This window comes from Emiliania huxleyi (assembly GCF_000372725.1).
Source record: "Emiliania huxleyi CCMP1516 unplaced genomic scaffold EMIHUscaffold_75, whole genome shotgun sequence".
In the NCBI taxonomy this organism is placed as follows: Eukaryota; Haptophyta; order Isochrysidales; family Noelaerhabdaceae; genus Emiliania; species Emiliania huxleyi.
Window position 1 is genome coordinate 139,716 of NW_005196379.1, and position 21,827 is coordinate 161,542.

Sequence of the window (21,827 nt, forward strand, 5' to 3'; positions counted from 1 at the left end):
CAAGTGTAAATTTTCATTTGGCGCGAAACCATGTGGACGTCCGATTGACGTCGGTTACACTTTGCTTGGGGCGGCTCGCAAAAGTCGAAGAGAGACCAGCCGCAGCCGCAGCAGCCGCAGCAGCAGCAGCAGCAGCAGCAGCAGCAGCAGCAGCAGCAGCACATGGGGTGCGGTGCCTCGACTGATGGTGGGGCCAAGGCAGACGACGCCCCCGTGAAGAAGCCTGCCCCTGCGCCAGCAACCGCCGAAAAGGACGAGGCGCGGGCTGAGCCAGCTGCACCGGCGCCGGCACCGGAGGAGCCGCCCACACCCGCGCCGGAGGCGGAGCCAGCGGCTGATGCACCCGCCGAGGCTGAGCCAGACCCGCCGGCAGCTGAAGCTGAGGCCGAGGCGCCAGTGCCTGAACCTGAATCTGCCCCCGAGCCTGAGCCCCCGGCGCCGGAGGAGGCGGAGCCAGAGGCGGCGACCGAGGCGGAGCCAGAGGCGGCGACCGAGGCGGAGCCAGAGGCGGCGACCGAGGTGGAGCCAGAGGCGGCGACCGAGGCCGCGCCAGAGGAGACAGCCGAGCCACCCTCGGAGAAGAAAGGCTACGTGTACGGCTTTTTCGACATGAAGGACCCGCAGGAGTTCAAAGAGGTCTACAGTCCAATGGCGGAGCCCACGCTCGAGCCGTACGACGGCAAATTCATCATGAAGCACGCGCTGGCACCCCCGCTCGCGGAGAAGATGGGCATGAAGGAGTCCAAGGGCTTCGGTGAGACAGGTATGATGGCGTTTATGCTGGAGTTCCCATCCTTCGAAAAGGCGATGGGATGGTTCACCGGACCCGAGTACGCGGCCGTGCTGACAAAGCGCGACGAGGTGGCCGACTTTAGAATGGCTGTTGTTGAGGGCGCACCCATCGCGCCCGGGGCTGGCCTTGTCGTCGGCTTTTTCGACATGAAGGACCCGATGGAGTTCAAGACCGTCTATAGCCCCATGGCAGAGCCCACGCTCGAGCCGTACGATGGTGGGTTTGCCATCAAGCACGCGCTGGCGCCCCCGCTCGCGGAGAAGATGGGCATGAAGGAGTCCAAGGGCTTCGGCGAGACCGGCCAGATGGCTTTTGTGCTGGCGTTCCCTGACTTTGACAAGGCAATGGGGTGGTTCACCGGACCTGAGTACGCGGCCGTGCTGACAAAGCGCGACGAGGTGGCTGACTTCAAGATGGCTGTGGTGCAAGCGATGGGGTGAGGAGCGCGGCGCATGACTCTGACGTGTCTGGCACTTGTGGTGGCACAGGTTCGGCTGTCGTGTCGTGCATGAATGGAAAAACTAACGATTCCGTCCGATATGCGATTACGGCGTGCGTCCCTCCCCTCAACCTCTGCGTCGGGGCGGACCGGCGGCGATCTGTTCGGGCAAGTGCCGGCACCGGAATCGGTTCGGTGGCCTCGGCAGCAATCTGCCAGAGCATGTTCACCAACGATGCGGTGGGCACAGACGCTCGAAAGGCCCTGTTTGCGTTTGCGATTCTTGCAGTCCTTGGCACCGCCGTCATCTCCCGCAGGCCCGCTCGTGTACTCACAGCTGGGCCAGTGGAGAGGTATTGGATGTTCGGTTCTGCAGAAGGCCCTGCAGAACCACCCTATCCACCCATATTCCCTCCCCCACCGGCCAACTGCTGGCCGCCATGCGGTAGCAGATCCGGGGCGTGCCCAGACTTTTGCGGCGCCGGATCGGCGTGCTGCAAACTGAACCATGGCATGTTTGGCTCCTACGGCGACCCGTGGCCCTGTCCTCAGAGTATGCCTTCCTTCGACACCCATACTTGTACCGCTGCCGCAAGCGCGCCTCCGCCCTCACCACCCCCGCCCTCTCCGCCACCAAAGCTGCCGCCGTCACCGCCGCCACCCTTTCCCCCACCGCCCGACTGCTGGGAATCGTGCGGTCGCCGAGCCGGGGCGTGTCCCGAGTTCTGCGGCGCTGGTGGCGCGTGCTGCAAGGACGGGGAGCCGTGGCCATGCCCCGAGAGCATGCCGGCGCTCGCAATTCACACCTGCATTGATGCAGCCGCTGCCGCCCCGCCACCGACGTTGCCACCTCCCTCCTCGCCATCTTTGCCTCCCTCCTCTCCCTCGCCGCCGAGCCCACCCAGTCTGCCCCCACGAAAGCTAGACTGCGTCGAGATGCCCAAGTTCTTTGAGGCCGTCGCCATGACGCAGCTTCAAGGCTACCTGGAGACCATCCTCCCGACTCCTGTCACGGGCTGGGAGAGGAACACCCTCGCCGCCCTGACGGCATACAGGTACAACAATACCTTCCTCTCCGTCAAGGCAGCGGCTGCACTAGCCTGGGCCCCCTTGGTTCCCCATCGACAGCGAGCCGTCTCCTGACGGCCTCCGATCCGCACGCGGCAGGTCAAGACGATGAAGCTGATTGGCTGCCGGTACGAGGGTCGCGAGAGCTACGCCTGGGAGGCCTTCATCGACGGGTTCCACGACCTCGGGTACACGCTGACGGGCATCGACCGCCTCGACTCAGTTCGATCCAAGTACTTTCCGGACTCCATCCGTGTGGAGGTGTCTGGCATCGAGTGGACGGAGAGGATGCTGTACGAGGTGCGCTCCCTTGGCATCTACATGGGGGGCGGCAACGTCTCGGTCGCGGGCGAGGGGAGTATGTGGTTCGACGACCTCTCCATCGAGGCCTGTGTACCCGCGCGATCCCACCGCACGCGGCGCGTCCCACGCACTCCGTCCCGCCCACGGCCCCTCCCCTTCCCCGTCAACACTCGCAGGAGGAGGCGCTCGAGAAGGGGGTGGGCGGGTATGGAGCCCCAATCGCGTGCGGTGGCAACCTTACCCTCACGAAACTCAAGCTCACGGGCCCCTACAGCTATTTAGCGTCCTACTACCAGAGCGGGCCCGGCCGGCCGGATATCGAGAATTACGGCTGCTATGGGCATGAGGTGTACACCAACGACCTGTCGTCTGGGTGGGAGTACGTCGGACCGGGCCTGGAGCAGCCAGGAATCGTCGGCATGTTTCACGACTACATGACGGAGGCGTGCCCCCCCGGGGAGCATTTGTTACACCCGCTCGAACGGTGCTGGTTCATCGACAGCTGGTTCGAAGCGCTGCTCAAGGGTGGACAGGGCCAGGGCCTGATCGACGGTCAGCAGCTTCTAAAGGACGAGGGCATCGTGATGCCCGGCTTCATCGCAGCCCCGTGGGATTTCTTCCAGACCCACATCGAGGACATCTGGGAGAATGTGGACGGCTTTGGGGAGTACATCGCCTCTGCCGGAGACCAGAGCATGTTGTACGCACCGCTTCATGACGCGCTCGTGGACGACGAGATGGTGGACATCCTTGACAGCATCTCCTCCGCGGCCGAGCGGAAAGACAGACGGCAGGGCATCTTTACGAGGGGCGATCTCGACGCCGGGCTGAATGACGGGCAAAAGACCTGCCTGAGGTGGGCCCTCATCTTCTGGCAGCTCAAGGAGGAGGGGCGCCCCCTCTCGAGCATCGAGAGCGCAGAGACGGCGGAGCTGCTGCTCTTGGCGAGCGTGAGGTGCGGCCTTGCGCTCGAGCTGGAGGACGGCGCGGCCGCGGATGCGCCGGGATGATGGCTGATGTGGGAGGACTAGTCAGTTTGTGGTGAGAGTCGTTATTCCATCAAGATCCTTATACAGAGTCGGCACCTCTGGTGGGGTGCGGTTGCAGCGGCCAGCGCGCAGCGCCACATGCTCGTTTTGATGGGACACCCACGGAATCCAACTGCGTACTACTTATCTTCGTGGCTTGCACGCTATTGGCATGCCGACGGCTAAGGCCGAAATCGTTATTGTTCACACCTGCAACAGGTGTGTGAGCACAAAGCTCAAAAGGTTTTTCTCGATAGAGAGCTGTATCTACTCAGCCATGGAGGACCCGTCGCCAGACGACGCAGGGCAGAAGACGGTGAGGCAGAGCAGACGCGCAGGGCGAGACGAGGGAGGGAGCAGGACTTTGCGGAGATCAGCAGGAGGATGTACGAAGAGATTAGGAGCAGCAGGGACCCGAGGGACCATGTGGAAGACGGCTAGTGCTAGTCCCCCATCGGGAGGACGACCCCGGCTAGTCGCCGACCACACCCACAAAGAACCCTGCACAAAGATCGCAAGGGCGGGGCCTGTTCCTTTTTACCCATCTCACAGTAGAGAGGTGTCCGTTTTTATTTGAGCACTTGAGCACTGGATAGGGCCGATTCCGCGTGGTACGGGACCCCTCGATCGTCTCGCCCTCCCTCACTGGTGTGTTCATCGGGGGGGGTCATAACAAACACGGTACAGGATCGAGGTGCACGCTGCCGAAGCAGTGTCGTCCCCTCTCTCCCCGACGGCGTTTGTATTTATTTATTTAGCTGCTCGGCTTATACCTTAGAGCTCTACGCCTAATGAAGCGTGAACCAGCGTCACGAATTTGCCGAACAGCGATCCTTTGAACGATCTCGGTGTCGAAACACCGCTCTGACAGCGCTCAACAGTCTGTTCATCGCCATCGGCGGGGGCAGCTGCTCTCCCCTGTCAGAGCGGTGTTTCGTTCGATCGACACCGATATCCGTTCAAAAGAACGCTGTTCAAACTCGTGACGCTGTTCACGCTTCACAGGTAAGTATAAGCGGAGCAGCTGAGTAGATACAGCTATTTCACACACACCTGTCAGCAGAGGTGTGAACAAGAGCGATTCGGAATTTGAGCATTGACAGCATGATCGTCCGTCCCCAAGGTTGACTTAGCACTGACTTCGCCGCGCACCTGCTCCGCCACCTGCTCCGCCGCCGATCTCCATGTGGGCCTCCCTCACGCGCAAGCACAGCCAAGCGACCAGCCTCACCGCAGGTTCGACCGAGCAAGACCCCACCGCCTGGTCGGCCCCGCTGACGCCACCAGCGGGTCAGTACTCAATCAACCTGCGGGTGTCCCGAGAAGATGTGGCTTCTCACTGGGACAACGAGTATCCACAGGGGGGACCCACCAAAATTTGGGGGGTGTGGGGAGAACTCGCGGCTCTCAATCACGGGCGGTGGTGTGCCCGAGGGCAGGTTGCGGCTGGCCCTACGGTTGCTCCTTGCTGCGCCGGCATGCGTGTGGGAGGCTGTCCGGTGGAACCTCGTCTGGCGCAGCCTGCTGCAGCCGGGTGTTACGAGGGACGCACTGCTCCTCGTGTGGACGTTCACTCTGCTGGCGGACCTGATGCTCCTTCCGCTGGTCGGGAGGTGGAGCGACGGGATGCGCTCGCGCCTCGGCCGGCGAAAGCCTCTCCTCGTCGCTGCTGCGGTCCTCGGCGCGCTCGCCGCGGCGTGGGTGCCAGACGCGCCACAGCTGTGTGCCTTCACCTTCCTCGCCTTTGCAGCCTGCAGCCCGCTCTTCCTCGTCGGGCACGGCTCCCTCCTCGTCGAGGTGACGCCGCTGCACCACTGCCGCGCCTCCCTCCTGGCGGGCACCGAGGCGGCGCGCGCTGCGGGCTCTCTCATCGGAATCGGCCTCCCGCTGGCGCTGGGTGTCGAACCAGCGGACGCGACGAGCCGGCTGCTGGCAGCGCTGCTGAGCATCTTGCTTCTCGCGAGCGCGGGGCTGCTCGCCGCCCTCGTGCCGGAGCGGTCCGTCGAGCTGCTCCGCGATCCGCACCCGCCCCGCGGGCTCGCCGCCGACGTGGTCAGCGTAACGCTCAACCGCATGTTTCGGCCGGTGCTCACCGCCGAGGCCTGCCTTGAGCTGGCCGCCGCTGCGACGCTCTTGATCGGCGTCGCCGCCTCGCACTCTCTGCCCGTCGAGGGAGGCGTCGAGGAGGGCGGCGTCGAGGAGGAGGAGGGCGCTGCGATATGGAGGCCGGACCAGCTGGCACACCGCGGACTCGCACTCTTCTTCGCCGGCCGGCTGGTCGCGCTTCCCGCCTGGCACGCGGCCGCGTGGTGCTGCGGCGTCTTCAGCGCCGCTATCGCGCGCAAGCTGGTCGCCCTCCCGGCGGCGTACGCCGTCTGCGCCTTCACGCTCCTCTCGCCGCACGCTCCCTCGCTGTACGAGCCGCAAGGCGTGTGGCTGGCAGGCGCGGCGGTCACGGCGCTCGGCGCCGCGTGGAGCGGCGGGTTCGGGGTCCACTGCTTGGCGGCAAGCGCCGTCGACTACGACCACCTTCTGACTGGCGAGCGGCGCGAAGGGACGTACGAGGCGGTGCGCCGCGCTCTGCCCAGGCTCATCGTGGCGTGCGTTGCCACGCCGCTCCTCCTGCTTGCACACGAGCCGTGCCTCGCCGGCAGCGACTGCTATGACCGGCTGCTGCGCGGCGACTCGCTCGCGACGCCGATTCTGCTCGCCACGTCGCTCGCCCTCGCGATCTGTGCCGCCGCGGCCCTCGCGTGCTATCCCGCCCGGGCGTCCACGCAGAGGGCGGCGGTGCTCGTCGCTGCTGTCGGACGGCACGTCGGGATCGCGGCGGCGCACGACCCGCTGCACGGGCACGAGCTCAAGCCGCTGGCCGACACCGCGGCCGACCGCAGCCGCGCGCACGAGCTGCTCCTCCAGTTCTGGCCGAGCGAGATCGCATTCGCCGTGCGGCGCGGCACGGCCGTCGCGCTCTACGCTCTGCCCCTCGCCCTCTGCGTGCTGTCGCTCGCCGCAAGCACGCCCGCCCACCACCGCGTCTGGCGCTCGCGCGACGGCGTAGAGCTCGCCGGCGGAGGCCTCGGCCTGTGCGTCGGGGCGCTCTCCCTCTGCTTCAACTTCAGCCGCCTCGTCGCGGCGTGGCGGCTGCGGCGCGAAGGTCTGGTGTCGACGACAGAGGTGCTGACGGCACACCTCGAGATGCTGCAAGATTTCACGGGCGGCTCTCGCGTGCAGCGCACCTCGTCGCGCCGGGCGCGAACCCCGGCGCCAGTCTCGCGCATCACCATTCGAAGTTGGCTGCCTGTTGGCAGACGCGCCCGCTCGTCGCCGCCGCTGGCGCGGGCCGCAAAGACAGAGACTGAGGCGGTCGCCGTATCCGTCATCGAAATGACGCGAACGCCCAGGCGACGCTCCTCGCATGGCGGGGCCGGGGGGCGGAGGTCGTACCAGGCCGCGGTGTAGCCTCTGTAGTCTTGGCTCTTGCAGTAACCAGTAAACAGTATCCAGTAACACGTGCTCTGTTGATTGCGTGCGCGCATACGTGTTCTCTCGCTCTCAAGTCTCATGTTGTGCATGTGGTTGCGTACATCTCGTTTGCACAGCGCTTCACACGTGCTGACTACACGAGCAGATAAGTCACAAGAGAAACTCAAACACACATCGGAACTCTGTTTTCATGGATATGCGCCGTGCGGGTCGACCCTGTCGCACATGGCCAACCCCTGTCAGGGAGGGCGGCGGGAGGCGGAGAGGGAGCTGCTTTCGTTCTTGATCCTGTCCCTCGCGTCTCGAGGGATCTGCGCCAAAACCTTCTCGTGCTCGGCCGTTGGTCGCTGCATGCTGCGATGCACGGCTCGCTGCCGCTCTTGGTGCGCACTCATCCGCACGAGCTTGCCCATCACGTCGATGGCGCCGCCGAGCCCGCCCTCTTGCTTGTCGAGCACCTGAGTGGGGCCGGCACGAGCTCGGGACGAGGGGAGGACGAGGGGGCGAGGGGAGGACGAGGGGGCGAGGGGGGCGGCGAGAGGAGGGGGTCGAGAGGCTCCGCACGTGCTTGGACGGTTCCTCCACCCTCTCGGCTCTCGGCGATCTCGCGATCTCGTGGCAATCTCGCGCCTCCTCCGCCAGCTCGACCCGCTCCTCGCTCAAGCACGCCTGCAGCAGCTTGAGCTCCGAGGCGAGGGAGACGCGTGCGCCGGTCGCGCGAGCTGCGGCGAGCTGCTCGGCGGCGAGGGGAAGAAAGGGTCCGCCGGCGAGGGAGAGGGCGCGCACGGCGGAGTTGCGGAGCTGCAAGTCGAGCGTCTGCGCGAGATCGAGGACCTGCAATTCAATATTAATTAATTAATTAATTAATTAGCGTCTGCGCGAGATCGAGGACCCGCGAGGCGTCAGAGAGGCATGGCGGTGCGAGAGGGGGTGGCGGAGAGCGGCCGCTCTCTTACCCACGCGAGGCGTGCTGCCCTTCTCCCCTCTTCCCTTCCCTTGCCTTCCCTTCTCTCCTCCTCGCCTCCAGCACTCGAGCCATGCTTCCCTCCGCCGCGAAGCCAGCGAGCAGGGGGGAGAGCATCTGCGGCGTCGGCGGCTCGGGCCTCGCATGCACCGCCTCCAGCCCGACCTGCGGGGCAGCCTCTCGCAGCTGACTTCACTGCGGGGCGGGCGTCGCCCCTCTGGAGAGGCGCGCCTCGGGCTTCCCGGCAGTGGTGCACGCGGCGGCGAGGCTGCTTGCCAGCCTCCTCTCGCTCTTCTCCCAGCCGCTCGGTGGGTCGGACCTCCAGCACGCGTCCACCTCCGCGCCCCCGCGGGTCGCGCCTGCACGCTCGGCCACCGCCCAGAGCGCGTCCGCGGCGCTGCCACGCCGGTACGTTGGCTGCTGCCCTCGTCTCTGCTGCTCTCCTCCCTTACTGCCGTCGCCTTCTGAGGCCGACCCAGCCGCGCCAGCCCGCAGCACACCCTCGTCTGCGAGATCGTGTCGCCAGTGTGCGTCGCCCCCTCCGGCAGCCCCAGCAGCCGCGCTGCCCGCAGCCCCTCCCTCTGCCGCCGCCGAAGCCTGCAAGGCGTCGGCTCCGGCGCAGAGGTGCATGTAGATGGCAAAGGCGCGGTCGAGGCGGCCAGAGACGCCGTGCGCTTCCACGAGCTGGCAGGCCATGTAGGCCATAGAAATCTCCGACAGCACCTGGCTGTCGCGGCGCCTCTCCTGACTGGTGAGCCCCGAGAGGAGCTCGGACGCCTCGCTGGCCAGCTGCAGCACGGCGTCGGGCTCACCGAGCGAGGCGTGCGCCTTCGACGCGACCTTCAGGAGCGCGACGCCGGGCGAAGGGTGTTGCTCCCGCGCGACCTGCAGCAATTCGAGCACGCGGTTCGCCGCTTGCGCGCCATTCACCTCCTTGTCGACCTGCAGGAATGCCGCCGCTAGCACCGCCAAGTCAGGCAGCGCGACCTGCACGCCGGCCTGGCGGAGGGTGCGGTAGAGAGTCCACGCGACACCACCGTTGCGGCATTTTGACACCGATTCGATTGCGCTGCGCACCTCGGACGCTGTCGGCAGTGGAGGCAGATCTCGGGCCTCGCGGCCGGAGCCCTGGCCAGGCGGCCTCGCCTCGAAACGCTGCCTCATCTGCTGTATGACACGATCCGCCGCTGCCACCGGCGACTCGGGCCGCTGCTGCTGTCCGCCTCTGTGCCTTGCGCCACAGAGGCGGACAGCAGCGTGGCGAGGCGCCGCTCTGGTGAAGAGTGCGCGTGAGGAGCGCATGAGTGGAGAGAGCCGTGTGGATGCCGAGACAAGTCGCTTTTTCGAAAAGAATTTTAACAATGTGCGTCCTCCCTTGGGTTGTCCGTTTTCTTTCTTTCTTTCTTTCTCTCCCGACACTGGGCACGGGACTGGCGCGCTGGCACTGACCCACAAAAAGAATTTTCCTTAGTTTGATTGTTTGCGACTTCAACGGTAGTTCCAACCGTTTTCGGCCGCGGCTCAGAGCACGGGCTCAGAGCACGTCAGAGGACGGGGGAGCCGGGGACACTCAGCGCTTGCCGCTTCAGCTCGAGCTGGTGGGCTTCGGACAGGGTGACGCACTTGAAGCCGCGCTCGCGCAGACGCGGGAGCAAGGTGGCGAGCACCTGGCCGGGGAGGAGCAGCCGGGCTGGTTGCGGCGCTCCGGAGGCGGGGGCGAGGCTCGCGGCCATGCTAGCGGGCGTGCTCGCTATGATCAGCGCACATGCAGGTTGTTTTCGCGGTAGTTTGGCTCCGGGGTGTGGATGATGAGGATCGAGCCAGGCTGGCTGCAGCGCTCGACGTACTCGATCAGAAACTCCGTGCTGTCCTGCAGAGCCACGTCATGGTTGTACACGTCTCCCAGGACGCAGTGGTAGTCGCACCGCTGCAGCTCTTGCAGCATGCTCGACGTGAAGACGCCGCAGGGGGGCCGGAACCACTTGGCGCCCTGGCCGTAGCTGTATTTGCTGAACTTGTGCAGGGCCGTCTCGCACTCTAGCAGCTTCTCGCGAAACTCTTCCGCTTCGTAGCGGTGCGCCGGCTCGTCTGCAACCATGTGGTTCCCAAATTCGTGCCCCTCCTCCACGCAGCGGCGCATCACCTCCGCGTTGTCCTCGTTGACGTACGACGAGATGACGAAGAAGGTGGCACGCGCCTCGTTCTCCTGCACCAAAGGACCCTCGACGGGGTGAGAGGCGCTGGAGAGAGGGGCGGCCATTTGCTTCTATCAACAGTGTGCCAGCCCGGCATCTACCAGTGAGATCCTTCAGGATGTCCAGCACTGCGTGTCCCCAGGCGGAATGACGTGCCGGAGCGTCGTCTGTGGCGAGTGGGGAAAGGCTGAGAGGTGGTTCAGAGGCGGAGAGAGCCTTTGTGGCTTACCACCGACCTATTGTGAGAGCAACGACTCGATTCTCCTCCCCAACCTCGAAGAAGAAGCGCGTGCCGCCGACGAAGGATGGGGAGAAGGCACAGGCAGCCCTCGCGACTCGGCGCACTCCGATCCACGTGAATAGGGTCCACAACAAGCGGAGCGCCTGGAAGGAAGGATGATGACGATGAGTAAGGGAGCGACGCACCTGGCTAGCGATGCACCTGATTAGAGGCGTGTCCAAGGGTGTGGAGAGCGGTGCCCGGGCCGTGAAACGACTGCCCGTCGAGCGGGTACGCAGTCGTAACAGGCCGCTCTGCGCAGCGCTGATCGCCCGCGCAGATGGCCAGACGCCCGAGCCTGGTCTCATCGTCAGGAGGGACATGCCCTCCTCGCGGCATATTTTCGTGCCCAGTGTTGTGCGAGGGAGTTTTGTTAAGATTCTTTTCTTCGGCGCAGAGGGTATTTTGGCCTGGCGAGTAGAGGCACACGCACGCTCTCTCGAGGTCTCTTGGAGCAGAGCCCCGGCGAGCCCTCGGTCCTCGGAGAGGGTACCCTGGGTGGGCGGGGCGAGAGAGAGAATTCTTGATACGAAACCACGACGACACACACCAGTCGACTCGCATCGGTTGCCTCCATGAACGGCGGAGCTATTCTCGCGCCCACACCACACCTGGCTCCAACGTGGACACGCCCATAGCTGGGGACACTACTAGGTCACGCATGGCATCACAGAAGTTTTATCTCTGGGCCCCGAAAGGCATCTCTAGCAGTGTCGTTACACATGCCCCCTCCCCTCCTGGGCGCATGCGCCTCACGTCTCGCCAGAGCATAAGCCCTTGGCGTGTGGCGAGACGAGTTTTTCGCCATCGCAGCGAGCAGCAAGCCGCCCGCCGCAAACAGCCGGAGGCCTCGCCGCGGCACTGGCTGCGCCGCGGTCCCGCACCCGTCGACGCAGCTCCCCCCGCGGAAGACCGCGCGTAGCAACGTCTTGACGATCGAGATGAGCGTGCCTGAAGCTCGCCCACCTACTGCCCCTGAGAGTTGGTTATTGAGTGGGATCAGCTCCCCCCCTTGGGATCGAAGCCGCCACAACCTCACACCCAACATCCCAGGCGGGATCAGAAGGGGACTCCACACCGGACACCGCCCGGGCACAGCCCCCCTACCCGTCGGATCGCACAGAGGGCCCCCTCGGAGCAGCCCACACACAATCACGCATCGGCAGAGTTAGTGCCTGAGTCAGGCAGACAGCACAGACAAGGAGAGGAGAGCGAGAGAGGAGAGAGAGAGAGAGGAGAGAGGAGAGGGTGAGGGAGTGTGTACACGTGAGGAGTGGGGAGGGTGTCTGTGGTGGGTTTTAGTCCTACTACGTGGTTAAAACCACGCGCCCCTCAGGAGCTTAAGGTAGAGCTGAGCGTCCAAGACGCCTCGGTGCCTCCCACCGGCGTGAGACCATCCGGATCTATCTGCCGCGTCCTCCGTACGCAGCAGTCCCCGCGATGGCCCACGGTCCGCCGTCGCCTGGTTGAGCCCCCTGCCTCCCGGTTGACCCCCCGGTCCCCGTACTCGACCATGAAACAAACTCAAAGTCCACCACAGCCACCAGCCTCCACCTCCACCGTCGAGCCGCGATCGCTGCCGCCCGCGACGCCGCCCGCCGCGTCAGATAGCCGCGACGCGCGCATCGAGTCGCGTCGGAGAGCCGCGCCGCACCAGCAGCAGCATCTGCACCACCAGCAGCAGCAGCAGCACCACCACCACCACCCCAGAGAGAAGCGCACCTGCCCGACGCCGCCCGCCGCGTCAGACGCTCGCGACGCGCGCGTCGAGCCCAGTTGCACAGCCGCGCCGCGCCAGCAGCAGCATCGGCACCAGCAGCAGCAGCACCACCACCACCAGCAGCAACAGAGACAAGCAGTGCAGGCGCAGAGGCGCTCGCAGAGCGGCGCTCAGCGCCGCGCACGCCACGCTGCGGACCGTCGGACGAGCGCACCGTACGTCGGCGGCGAGCCGCGTCGCCAGCCGTCTCGCGAGAGAGCGGCGCCGCCGCGTGCGCGCAGCAGCCGCCGCGGCAGAGGCGAGCCGCGGCGACGTCCGCACTAACGGATAACGGCCATTGGCGGTTTTCTCTCTCTCTCTCTCTCTCTCTCTCTCGTGGGCGGGGCCTCTACTCGCCAGTATTTTGGCGGTTGTTTTGACGGGCCCTTACACGCCGCTCAACCAACATGGTGCGCTCGCAGCCTCCGCGCCGTTCGAGCCCGACCGCCATCCGCCTCCACGCGCCGGTCCGCCTCGGCTCTGCAGGGCAAGCGGGGAGTGTCGGCCGACGAAAAGAAGCAGCGCATGCTCGGCATGTTTCACGCTTCGCGTGCAGTGTACACCATGAAGGACATCGAACGCGACGCGCCCAAGTGACCCTCCTCCCCGCCAGTACGGCCGGCGCACTCGCACCGAACGCCGGGCCGCGGTCGTCGCAGGCTCGGCATCATCTCCAACGCAGTCAAGGACGTGCTCAAGGAGCTCGTGTGCGACGACCTCGTGCACGAGGAGAAGGTCGGCATCTCGACCTACTACTGGTCCTTCCCCGGCGAGCTCGGCGCCAAGAAGCGCGGCGAGGCGGCCGCCATCCGCCAGCAGACGGCGCTCGCCCGACCCCGATCCCGCCGCACACCAGCGCGTCCCACTCCCCTCTCCCCTCCTCCAAACTCGCGAGGCAGCCATTCCGCCCCTCGCTCCGTCGTCTCGCGATGCCGCCTCCACCGCCACCCTCCCGCACCCTCCCGCACCCTCCCGCACCCTCCCGCACCCTCCCTCCCGCCCCGCCGCACGCAGGCGCGGATGCGAGCCGAGGCATCGCAGCTTCGCGCGGCGGCGGCCGAGCGTTCGGCTCGCGACGGCGGCGCGGGTGCGGGCGAGCTGTGGTCGAGCGTGTGGCGCCTTCCCCCACCCGACGCCACGCCTCCCGCGTGCCCTCAGGCCCCGAGGAGGGCGTGGAGGCGGAGCGAGCCACCGCGTCCATTGCTGCGCTGCAGGCAGCACCTCCCCTCCACCTCCCCTCCACCTCCCCTCCACCTCCCCTCCACCTCCGCGACCAAAACCACTCCCTCCCTGTCGGTGGCTCGACCGGCCCCCGCCTCCCTACCCAAACAGGCGCAAGAAGCCAAGCTCGACGGCGCGCTCGAGGCGCCGCCGCCCGACGCCCTCGCCGCCAACCCCCTGCCGCCACGGCTCTCGCCGCCGCCGCCGCCGCCGCCGCCCCTCCCGCCGCCTCCGGCTCCGCCCTCCGTTCCGGCCCTCACCGCCCCCGCGCGCACCAGGCCGACAAGCTCGCCGGCGTCCTCGACCTGCGCCAGCGCCTTTCCGACCTGCCGCACCTGAAGGACGCAGCCAACCGCTGGACGGACAACTGCTTCGAGGTGCGCAAGAAGTTCATCGAGAAGTTCAACATGGATGCGAAGGAGGTGGACAAGCACTTTGAGATCCAGGGGCTCGACTACATCGACTGACGTGCCCGCGGCCTCGTCTGTCGCCGACGAGCAGCTGCGGCGCCGAGAGTGACGGCCTCTGGCATGGCCGGCTCCGCTCGCGAACCAGCGGAGGAGAACTGCCGCACCGCGACAGTCTACGTCTGGCATGTGTGAGCCTCTGCCACGATTTGTTGTGTGGGCGGGTGTAATCTACAGGAGCAGATACCGGTCGGCGCATGTTTGGGGGTGGCTGTGGGGTGAGAGAGAGAGTGGTTGGGGTGTGCTTCTGGCGCGCGAGGTTTGAAATTCTTTTTACGAAGCAAAGAAGAAAAACAAACAACCAAGCGAGAAGTCAAAACGAGGGGTGGGAGAGGGAGGAGGACAGGGTCCCAACCTGCACGAGCAGAATTTTGGAAGGACGAGCAGGGGCACAGGGGGTTCTCTCGAGATGGGGTCCCCCAGCCCGCCGCAGGCGCCGATTTTTTGGCCTTTTTTCTTTTTCGCGCGATTTTTTACTTGTTTTCATGGGAATCCGGCGTACTTGCGGCCATGCTATCACGCCTTGCGACATCCTTTCGGCGCTGCTGACCGTGCCATGCTGCTCAACTGACCGCCTGCATAGCTCGCGGCCTTAGTCTTCGGCATTCAGTGACGACCTGATCGTACGGCCAGTAGGAAGGTGTCCTTCCAGCGCGTGCACGCTTCTGACGCAATGCGCGTCACAAACTGCCTCGGATTGGCTGCTGGCACTCTCGAGGCTATGCCTACACAGCCTCGCGCGCATGGGCAGTCAAGAGGGACCATGCACCTTCTCAGGACAGCGCCGGTGCCTCTCTCTTGGACCGGCAAACGTGGTGGTCTCGTGTCACCGATGTGGGACCAGTGCGCGGCATCGCGCCATCGACAGCTCTGAACTGCGCCTCACCACTGACCGGGAAGGCCGCCAAGTGGGTCAGCACCGGTCGCATATTGTGGCAGCAGTCAGCAGCGCATATCTGATAGCTAGAGCAGCAGCGTCAGTGTCGCAGGGTCGGATCGTGTCAAGCCTCTCGCCCGGCCGGCCGCGTGCAGACGTCGGCCTGTCTGCTGTCTGGAGTGATCTGTCGGCGGTCAGTACGACCGATCAGGTCGGAGTTTTCTGATGGTTGGAGGGTCTATCTGTGTGTACTCCTCGAGATCTCTCCAAATCTGCCCTCTGATTAACCTAGCTTAATCGGGAAGTCGGTGCTAATAGAGACTAATAGAGCCGGAGCCCCGTTTCCGCACTGCTGCGCGGCGCACGGTGCCTCCGGGGGCCCCCGCCTCCCCCACAGAGCCTGCGACAAGGGACACGACAGGCTCGCAGCGCGGTGCTCGGGGGGCTCCCAAAACCCTGTACAAGCGGTTGGTCAGTTTCCCCTTGGTGGTGCACATGTATCGGTCAAATTCTTTTCCTAATGAAACGAAACGCGGTGGATCGGCGAGTGTCGGGCAAGTTGCCCATCCATGCGACCTCTCTTTCTTACCCCACACGAGTCACCAACTACATCACTCATCCGCCTATACCCACACCAAACCCACTCAGACGTCCGCTCGTCACTTTCGATATCCAGAACCAGCACCTGGACTCCGCTCGAGACCTGACTCGTCCCGATTCCCGACAGGACACGATGGAGGCACCAAGACCACAAGCTCCGCCGGCGAGCCCAAAGACGCGGTGGAAGCTACCTCCGGGTGGATCGCTGCTTCTGGAGTCCGTCTACAGCGTCCAGCCCTGCCCTTCCCTTCCTACCCGCGCCTCACTGGCAGAGCAGCTCAAGGCGACGACGCGGCAGGTGACTGTCTGGTTCCAAAGTGAGTCCGCACTGCGGGAGGGCGATACTCACAGCACCGGCCCACCCACTCCTCGTCCTCATTGCGCAGACAAACGCTCGCGCGACGTGAACATCCACAAGCCGGACAAGCAGAAGCTCCCGTCTCCGAGGCTGCCCGGCACCGAGACGGCCCGCAAGCCCTCCTCGGCAGACAAGTGGGCGGGGGCGGGCGACTCGACGAGCGGCGGGCCGCAGCCGTGGGTCGCAGCCGGGCGCAGCACCGCGGCTGTGCAGCGGCCCGGCCCGGACCTCCTCTGCACGCCTCAGGCGGTGGTGCAGGCTCTGGTCGAAACAGCTCCGCCGCCGGCAGCTCTCTTCCGGGCGGCGGGCGGCGGCTCGTTTGGGAGGGCGGCGGCCATGGCGCCAGCGCTCGTGGCGCCAAATGCAGTGCCGGTGCCCTGGCAGTCGTCGCGGGCCTCCCTCATGGCCGTGATGGCGCTGGAGCAGCAGCTCGGAGGGGCACCTCTCGACCTGGCGACGGCTCTCAAGGCGGCGTGCGGGGCGGGCGGGGAGGGAGGGGCGGCGGGCGCGGCGGTTACGATGGGTGCGGCGGGCGGGAGCAGGGGCAGGCTCGAGATCCCCAGACTCGAGCCGCCGCCGCCCGGGGAGCAAGACCTTTACCGCACCGCGTCGCTCAAGGCGATCTCATCCCCTGCCCTCCCCTTCCATGCCCTCCCCTTCCTTGCCCTCCCCTTCCTTGCCCTCCCCTTCCATGCCCTCACCCCGCTGGCCTGCTGCCGTCTCCTGGCCCCTCACCGCTGGCTTGCTGCCCCCCTTCCCCCGGCCCGACACCAGCCACGGCTCCGACCGCATCTCCCGCCGGGTGCAGGAGCTCGCCAGCCTGTGCGCAGGGTCGATCCACAGCTCGATCTCGCACGACTCGCAGCAGGCAGACGCCGCGCAGGCGCGCCAACCCCTGCCGTGTGCTTGGGCTAGTTGGAGATGGAGGGAGGGAGGGGGGGGGGGGGGGACGCCTTTGCGATGCGAGAGGACCGCCCCGGCCGCAGGCGCTCGGCTCAATCTCGCGGATGGCCTCGCTCGGGGACCTCTCCGCGTTCGAGTCCTGCCTGGACAAGAGCAGCGAGTAGCCACTCTCTCCCGTCGATGAACCCCCCCCCCCCGGCGGCTAGAGCCGCCCTCTGAGGCAGCAGAGCAGTTTTGAACGATCCGCATGCGCGCGTGCTCTCCCTCCCTCCCTCCCTCCCTCCCTCCCTCCCTCCCTCCCTCCGTCTTTCCCCCTACCTCTCTCCCGGTCTCCCTCTCTATCGCTCTTTAGCTACTCGTTCGGCCTCTCACTCTCTTGTCTGTCATTCTGTGAGAGCTCTTACTCGCATGCATCTCGCGTCTTGTCCATCTTCTACGTGTCTACGCGAAGTAATACGTAATATGTGAAAAGGTGTCGTCTGTAAGAGAGACACGTGCAAAATAAAGCACCCTTTGTTTTTACGTTACTACGCATTACTTCGAGTATTCAGTATAGATAGAGGGGGGCCCACAGCGTCCTAATCTAAAATCTGAGGATTAAGGATTCAGACTTCGCTTTAGTGAGGCCAAAGTGAGTTTATGGATGGGTGAGAACGGTACGGGACGCGAGGAGTCACGCGGACCGACTCGTCGGCGACTTTGCTGCACGCCGTCTCAGAATTTTTCTCAGCGTGAGCGAGACGTGGAAGAGTGCCACCGTCGGGTAGGACAGGTCGGCCCGGAGTATCAGAGTAGCCGTCGTGGTCGTGGCGCTTAGGGGACCCCTAGGGTTCTGAGGGCCGGATTTTTTTAAGACCTTTTAAGAGATTGGCGGCTCCAGAGCCGCCTCGGTGCGTTTAAGAGATTGGGCCCATGCTGCCGCTCCCATTTAAGAGACCATTTAAGAGAATCGCACACCGCGCCCAACCTGAGCCATTTGAGCCATTTAGAGCGTTTAAGCGCGGGGAGGCTGGCGGGCGGGCGGGCGAGCGAGCGGGCGGGCGGGCGGCAGAGAGCGAAGCGCTCTCGGGGCCGAGCGAAGAGCTTTCGCCGCCCGTCGGCAAGTTTTGAGTATAGACCATTCATGGTGTGATCGCGTTTAAGGGCGCGGGGAGGCTGCCGAGTCGTTTGACCGTTTAAGACCGTTTAAGGAATCGGCGGCCCAGCAAGCCTGTTCATGATTACAATAGTATTCAAGTATTGTACTCAGAATACACGTGCATCGTGAGTACTCAACTCATGAGTACCACCGCAGTTGAGTATTCATACTCATGAGTACGTCTGGCGCATGCGTGAGTACTTGTACTCAAGTCCATGAATACTACTGGCCAGTCGGTCACGTCCCAAAACGCGCTCCCTGAGACTCGACCGACCGCTATCTCTGCTCCAGCGCTTCGCATATGCCACCAAAGAGGAAGAAGGCCCAGCCTCGACTAGAAGTGCAAAAATACAAGCTGCTTCGGCAGCCGATGAATCTTATCGGCACGCAGGTCAAGTTCCTCGGGTCGTTCTGGGAAGGGCGCATGACGGCCGAAGAGAAAGCTACGGAGAACCTGTGCACGGTGCTTGACTGGAGTACCTGTGCACGGTGCTTGACTTTCAGATCGCTCACCGCATGCAGCCTGGCGCCCCGCCGATGCTGGCAGACCCCAACCTCAACCCGGCCCACCTCGCTGTGCTGGTCAGGATTGGCTTCAACAAGAAGGCCTTCGAGCCGGCAGTGGCAGCGATCAAGGAGAAGTACTACGAGCTGTTCCGAGGCAAAGGGGGCGAGCACAAGGAGGGCTCCTCGGGCGCGGCCGGTGCGGCATCTTCATCGGCGGCCGGGGCGGCCGGGGCGGCTTCGTTCGTCGTCGGATGCCGCCGACGTGGCATCGTGAATATCTAGCCGCGGTGCCCTGTATTGTCTGTGGCTCCGTTTGTGTGTTTTAATTTTGGTCATTATTCTCTTCACAGCGCACGCGAGCCGATAGCCCGGTCATGAACAAGGTTACTTCCCCCATGCGCAGGGCTCCTCTTTGCTTTCTTCTACTCCCTACTATCATCTCGTTCCCGTCCTACCAGAGAAGGTTACTTCCCCCAGGATTGGTCTTCTCTGCCTGCGGGAACACCCTCGGGCGGCCGGGTGGGGCTGCGGCTGGAGCTAGCATGGCTCGATAGAGCCGAGACCCCGTGTTGAGGCGGCGCTCCTGTGGGCGGCTGTGGAATCGGGAGATTCGACCTTAGATCTCCAGTTATCTCATCCCAGTGGATGGACGTCCGGACGTCCCTTTGTGTTCCTCTCGCCGTCCGCCAGCGAGACGCTCTGTCGCTGGCGGCCGCAGTTTTCTGTGACCCACCCACCTCTCCCTTGTGTTTTGTCTGGGGAGGGGCTTCTCCTGCGGAGTCGTGCGTGCGCAGGGCTCCTCTTTGCTTTCTTCTACTCCCTACTATCATCTCGTTCCCGTCCTACCAGAGAACGACAAATCCTCTATCGAGCCACGCCACTAACTAGCACTACTGGCTGCCTAATCCTCAATGCCCTCTTCAAACTCAGCAATCGCAGCCTTCACAGCCTCATCTTCCGCCTTTCGGTACTTCTTCACTGCGCCGTTCAGCTGCGCCTTGCCGCAGTTCTCGTACAGCTCCTCAAGCTCAACCCAGCGTGTATCGGCAAAGCCTGCGTCATGCTGGTCCTCTTTGAACGTGCCGCGCGTGAGGTAGCAAATGGTGTTGTCGGCAGCAGCCAGCCTGTTGCGCCGCTTCTTTCCGATCAGTTGATCGGGGTCGCAAAAGCGCATGCCGAGCACCGCCTCAATCTTGTAGCAGAATGTCGGCACGACCGCGTCTCCGCACCGCCACCTGCCAGCCGCGCCTGGCGCTGCGCCGCAGCCGCTCTCTGGCACTTGTAACGGCAGCACATGGTGCGGTGCGCGTACTTGAGCAGGCGGTGCGCGCCGCAGTTGGCGCAGGGACCCTGGGAGTAGGGCGTGCGCGGCATGTGGACGCGCGCTCGGGTATTTCTCGGGTATACCTGGACTTTTGCGGGTATACCCGGGTTTTACCTGCAAGTTGCTCACGCACTTGTATTTGAATACATTATTCATATTCATGAGTACAGGCAGACGTGAGTATTCATATTCATGGATACCAGGCGTCATGACTACTCATACTCAACAATACACGCTGCCAAAGGATGAGTTGAGTTACTCATTGTAATCTTGAATAGGCTTGCGGCCCAGCAGCTCTTAAAACTTGCCTAGGCAAGTTTTAAGCCGTTTAAGCCGCAGGCGCCCCAGGGCCCACCCTTTTAAGCCTAGGGGTCCCCTAAGTCGTGGCGAGCAGCGCCGGCCACTCCGGCGCCGCGTCGGCAACATGGGAGCATGTCCACCGCCACTTCGCGGTCACAGCGCTGTTTGTCGCCCAAACAAAACGCCTAATGTACCTCTGGCGGGCCAAAGATCGACTCGCATGTCGATTTCGACTTGACGGGCGCATGCAGGCATCACGGTGTCGATCACGTCTCCATGCGCCCGTCAAGTCGGAGCCAGTCTGCGGCGACCACAGCCCTCGCAGGAGGTACATTAGAGCTTTTCAGAGTCAAGCGATGGCGCGAAATCCCACAGTGGTGGATTTTGGGGCGCTGTGGGCCCCCTAGGCCCTAGTAATAGACACACACGTAGAAGTCAAGGTAGTCGCTCGAGAGATGCATGTGACTTGCGAGTGCGGTAAGAGCTCCTCACAGAAATCAGAATGGCAGGGTGTAAAGTAATAAAGGGGGACCACGACTGTCCCCAGAACCCGTGAGATGGAGAGTTGACGCGCACGGGGAGGTTCGCCGCTCTCACCCATCGGCACACCCCCGTCGCCTTTACCACACCAAAACCTGCGCTCCCTCCCGTCCCTCTCTCCTCGGGGTCCCTCGCCCCGGGCTCGTCCCACGCCGCTCGACCCCAAGCGCCTCACTCGAACTGGAGCATGCGGAGGGGGTCGTTGCGCCAGCAGGTGCGCCCCGCCTCGCCCCGGTCGAGCGAGTCGATCGCGGCCATCTCCGGCTCGGAGAGCGAGAAGTGGAAGAGGCGCGTGTTCTCGGTCGCGCGCGCCTCGCGGTTCGCCTTTGGGAATGGGGACGAGGCATAGCCGAGATGCAGCCGAGATGCAGCCGAGATGTAGCCCAGATGGAACAGCGGCAGCCGCCTTGGGGATGACGATGATGCGCTTCTGCAACGCCCAGCGAAGCAGCACCTACAGTGCAACACAAATCAGTGATATGTGTATTGTACTCTGACAACACCGCCCATCGAAGCATCGCCTGAGCCGCCGTGGCGCCGTGCGCCTCTGCCGCCGCGGCGACGGGAGGCGCCTCGAGCAGCGGCCCGCCGAGCGAAGCGGTGGTCGCCTTGTGGCCACTTCACGGACGGGTGGTGGACAGGTGGTGGACGGTGGTGGTGGACGGGTGGTGGACGGGTGGTGGACGGGTGGTGGACGGGTGGTGGACGGGTGGTGGACGGGTGGTGGACGGGTGGTGGACGGGTGGTGGACGGGTGGTGGACGGGTGGTGGACGGGTGGTGGACGGGTGGTGGACGGGTGGTGGACGGGTGGTGGACGGGTGGTGGACGGGTGGTGGACGGGTGGTGGACGGGTGGTGGACGTGTCGGTGGTCGCCTTTGACGCATCTTGCCCTCCGAGCGACGCGTACGCCTGCAGCACGAGGGCGTCCGTCGCATGAGACATGAGAGACTCCACAAGCTCAGTCTTGTTGTGTCGGTCTCGACTGCACGCGCCTGCAACACGATGCCCTCCTCGGCGCAGTACGCCTGCAGCTCCCGCTGCTGGTAGTACGGGTTGAGCTCGACCTATGCACCACTTGGCCACTTGGCCGTGGCGGAGGAGGGGAGGCAGGGGGTAGGACGGGAGGCAGGGCGGACGAGGGGAGGCAGGGCGGAGGACGGGAGGCAGGTCGGAGGAGGGGAGGCACGGCGGACGACGGGAGCCAGGGCGCATGACGGCAGGCAGGTCCGAGGCCGCGCGGCAGGGCGGAGGAGGGGAGGCAGGGCGGAGGCGGGC

The 21,827-nt window shown here is 64.6% G+C and overlaps 5 protein-coding genes across 5 annotated transcripts in view; 3 read left to right on the forward strand and 2 right to left on the reverse strand.

Moving 5' to 3' along the window:
- Positions 1 to 4,815: 4,815 nt before the first annotated feature.
- Positions 4,816 to 7,273, forward strand: EMIHUDRAFT_453165 (hypothetical protein; the record flags this gene model as incomplete). Its single annotated transcript, XM_005760509.1, has 2 exons — positions 4,816 to 4,944; positions 5,027 to 7,273. The coding sequence occupies 2 exons, from the start codon at positions 4,816 to 4,818 to the stop codon at positions 7,091 to 7,093; spliced, it is 2,196 nt and encodes a 731-aa protein (XP_005760566.1). The 3' UTR covers positions 7,094 to 7,273.
- A 2,564-nt stretch (positions 7,274 to 9,837) lies between these two features.
- On the reverse strand, positions 9,838 to 10,341 carry EMIHUDRAFT_68292 (hypothetical protein; the record flags this gene model as incomplete). Its single annotated transcript, XM_005760510.1, has 1 exon — positions 9,838 to 10,341. One exon carries the CDS (start codon positions 10,339 to 10,341, stop codon positions 9,838 to 9,840), a length of 504 nt encoding a protein of 167 aa, XP_005760567.1.
- Positions 10,342 to 12,705: 2,364 nt separating this feature from the next.
- On the forward strand, positions 12,706 to 14,285 carry EMIHUDRAFT_416873 (hypothetical protein). Its single transcript, XM_005760511.1, has 7 exons — positions 12,706 to 12,725; positions 12,802 to 12,908; positions 12,975 to 13,137; positions 13,330 to 13,402; positions 13,474 to 13,529; positions 13,648 to 13,680; positions 13,815 to 14,285. Exons 1-7 carry the CDS (start codon positions 12,723 to 12,725, stop codon positions 14,001 to 14,003), a joined length of 624 nt encoding a protein of 207 aa, XP_005760568.1. The 5' UTR covers positions 12,706 to 12,722; the 3' UTR covers positions 14,004 to 14,285.
- Positions 14,286 to 15,613: 1,328 nt separating this feature from the next.
- EMIHUDRAFT_217694 (hypothetical protein) lies at positions 15,614 to 16,905 on the forward strand (the record flags this gene model as incomplete). Its single annotated transcript, XM_005760512.1, has 5 exons — positions 15,614 to 15,677; positions 15,753 to 15,797; positions 15,867 to 16,311; positions 16,613 to 16,640; positions 16,825 to 16,905. The coding sequence occupies 5 exons, from the start codon at positions 15,614 to 15,616 to the stop codon at positions 16,903 to 16,905; spliced, it is 663 nt and encodes a 220-aa protein (XP_005760569.1).
- Positions 16,906 to 20,721: 3,816 nt separating this feature from the next.
- Positions 20,722 to 21,827, reverse strand: part of EMIHUDRAFT_453168 (hypothetical protein) — a gene marked incomplete at both ends in the record, with an annotated part of 2,566 nt that continues 1,460 nt past the window's right edge. The window contains 3 exons of the mRNA XM_005760513.1: positions 20,722 to 20,847; positions 21,054 to 21,158; positions 21,536 to 21,616. Coding sequence (XP_005760570.1) covers positions 20,722 to 20,847; positions 21,054 to 21,158; positions 21,536 to 21,616 — 312 coding nt within the window. The remainder of the gene's footprint in view (positions 20,848 to 21,053; positions 21,159 to 21,535; positions 21,617 to 21,827) is intronic.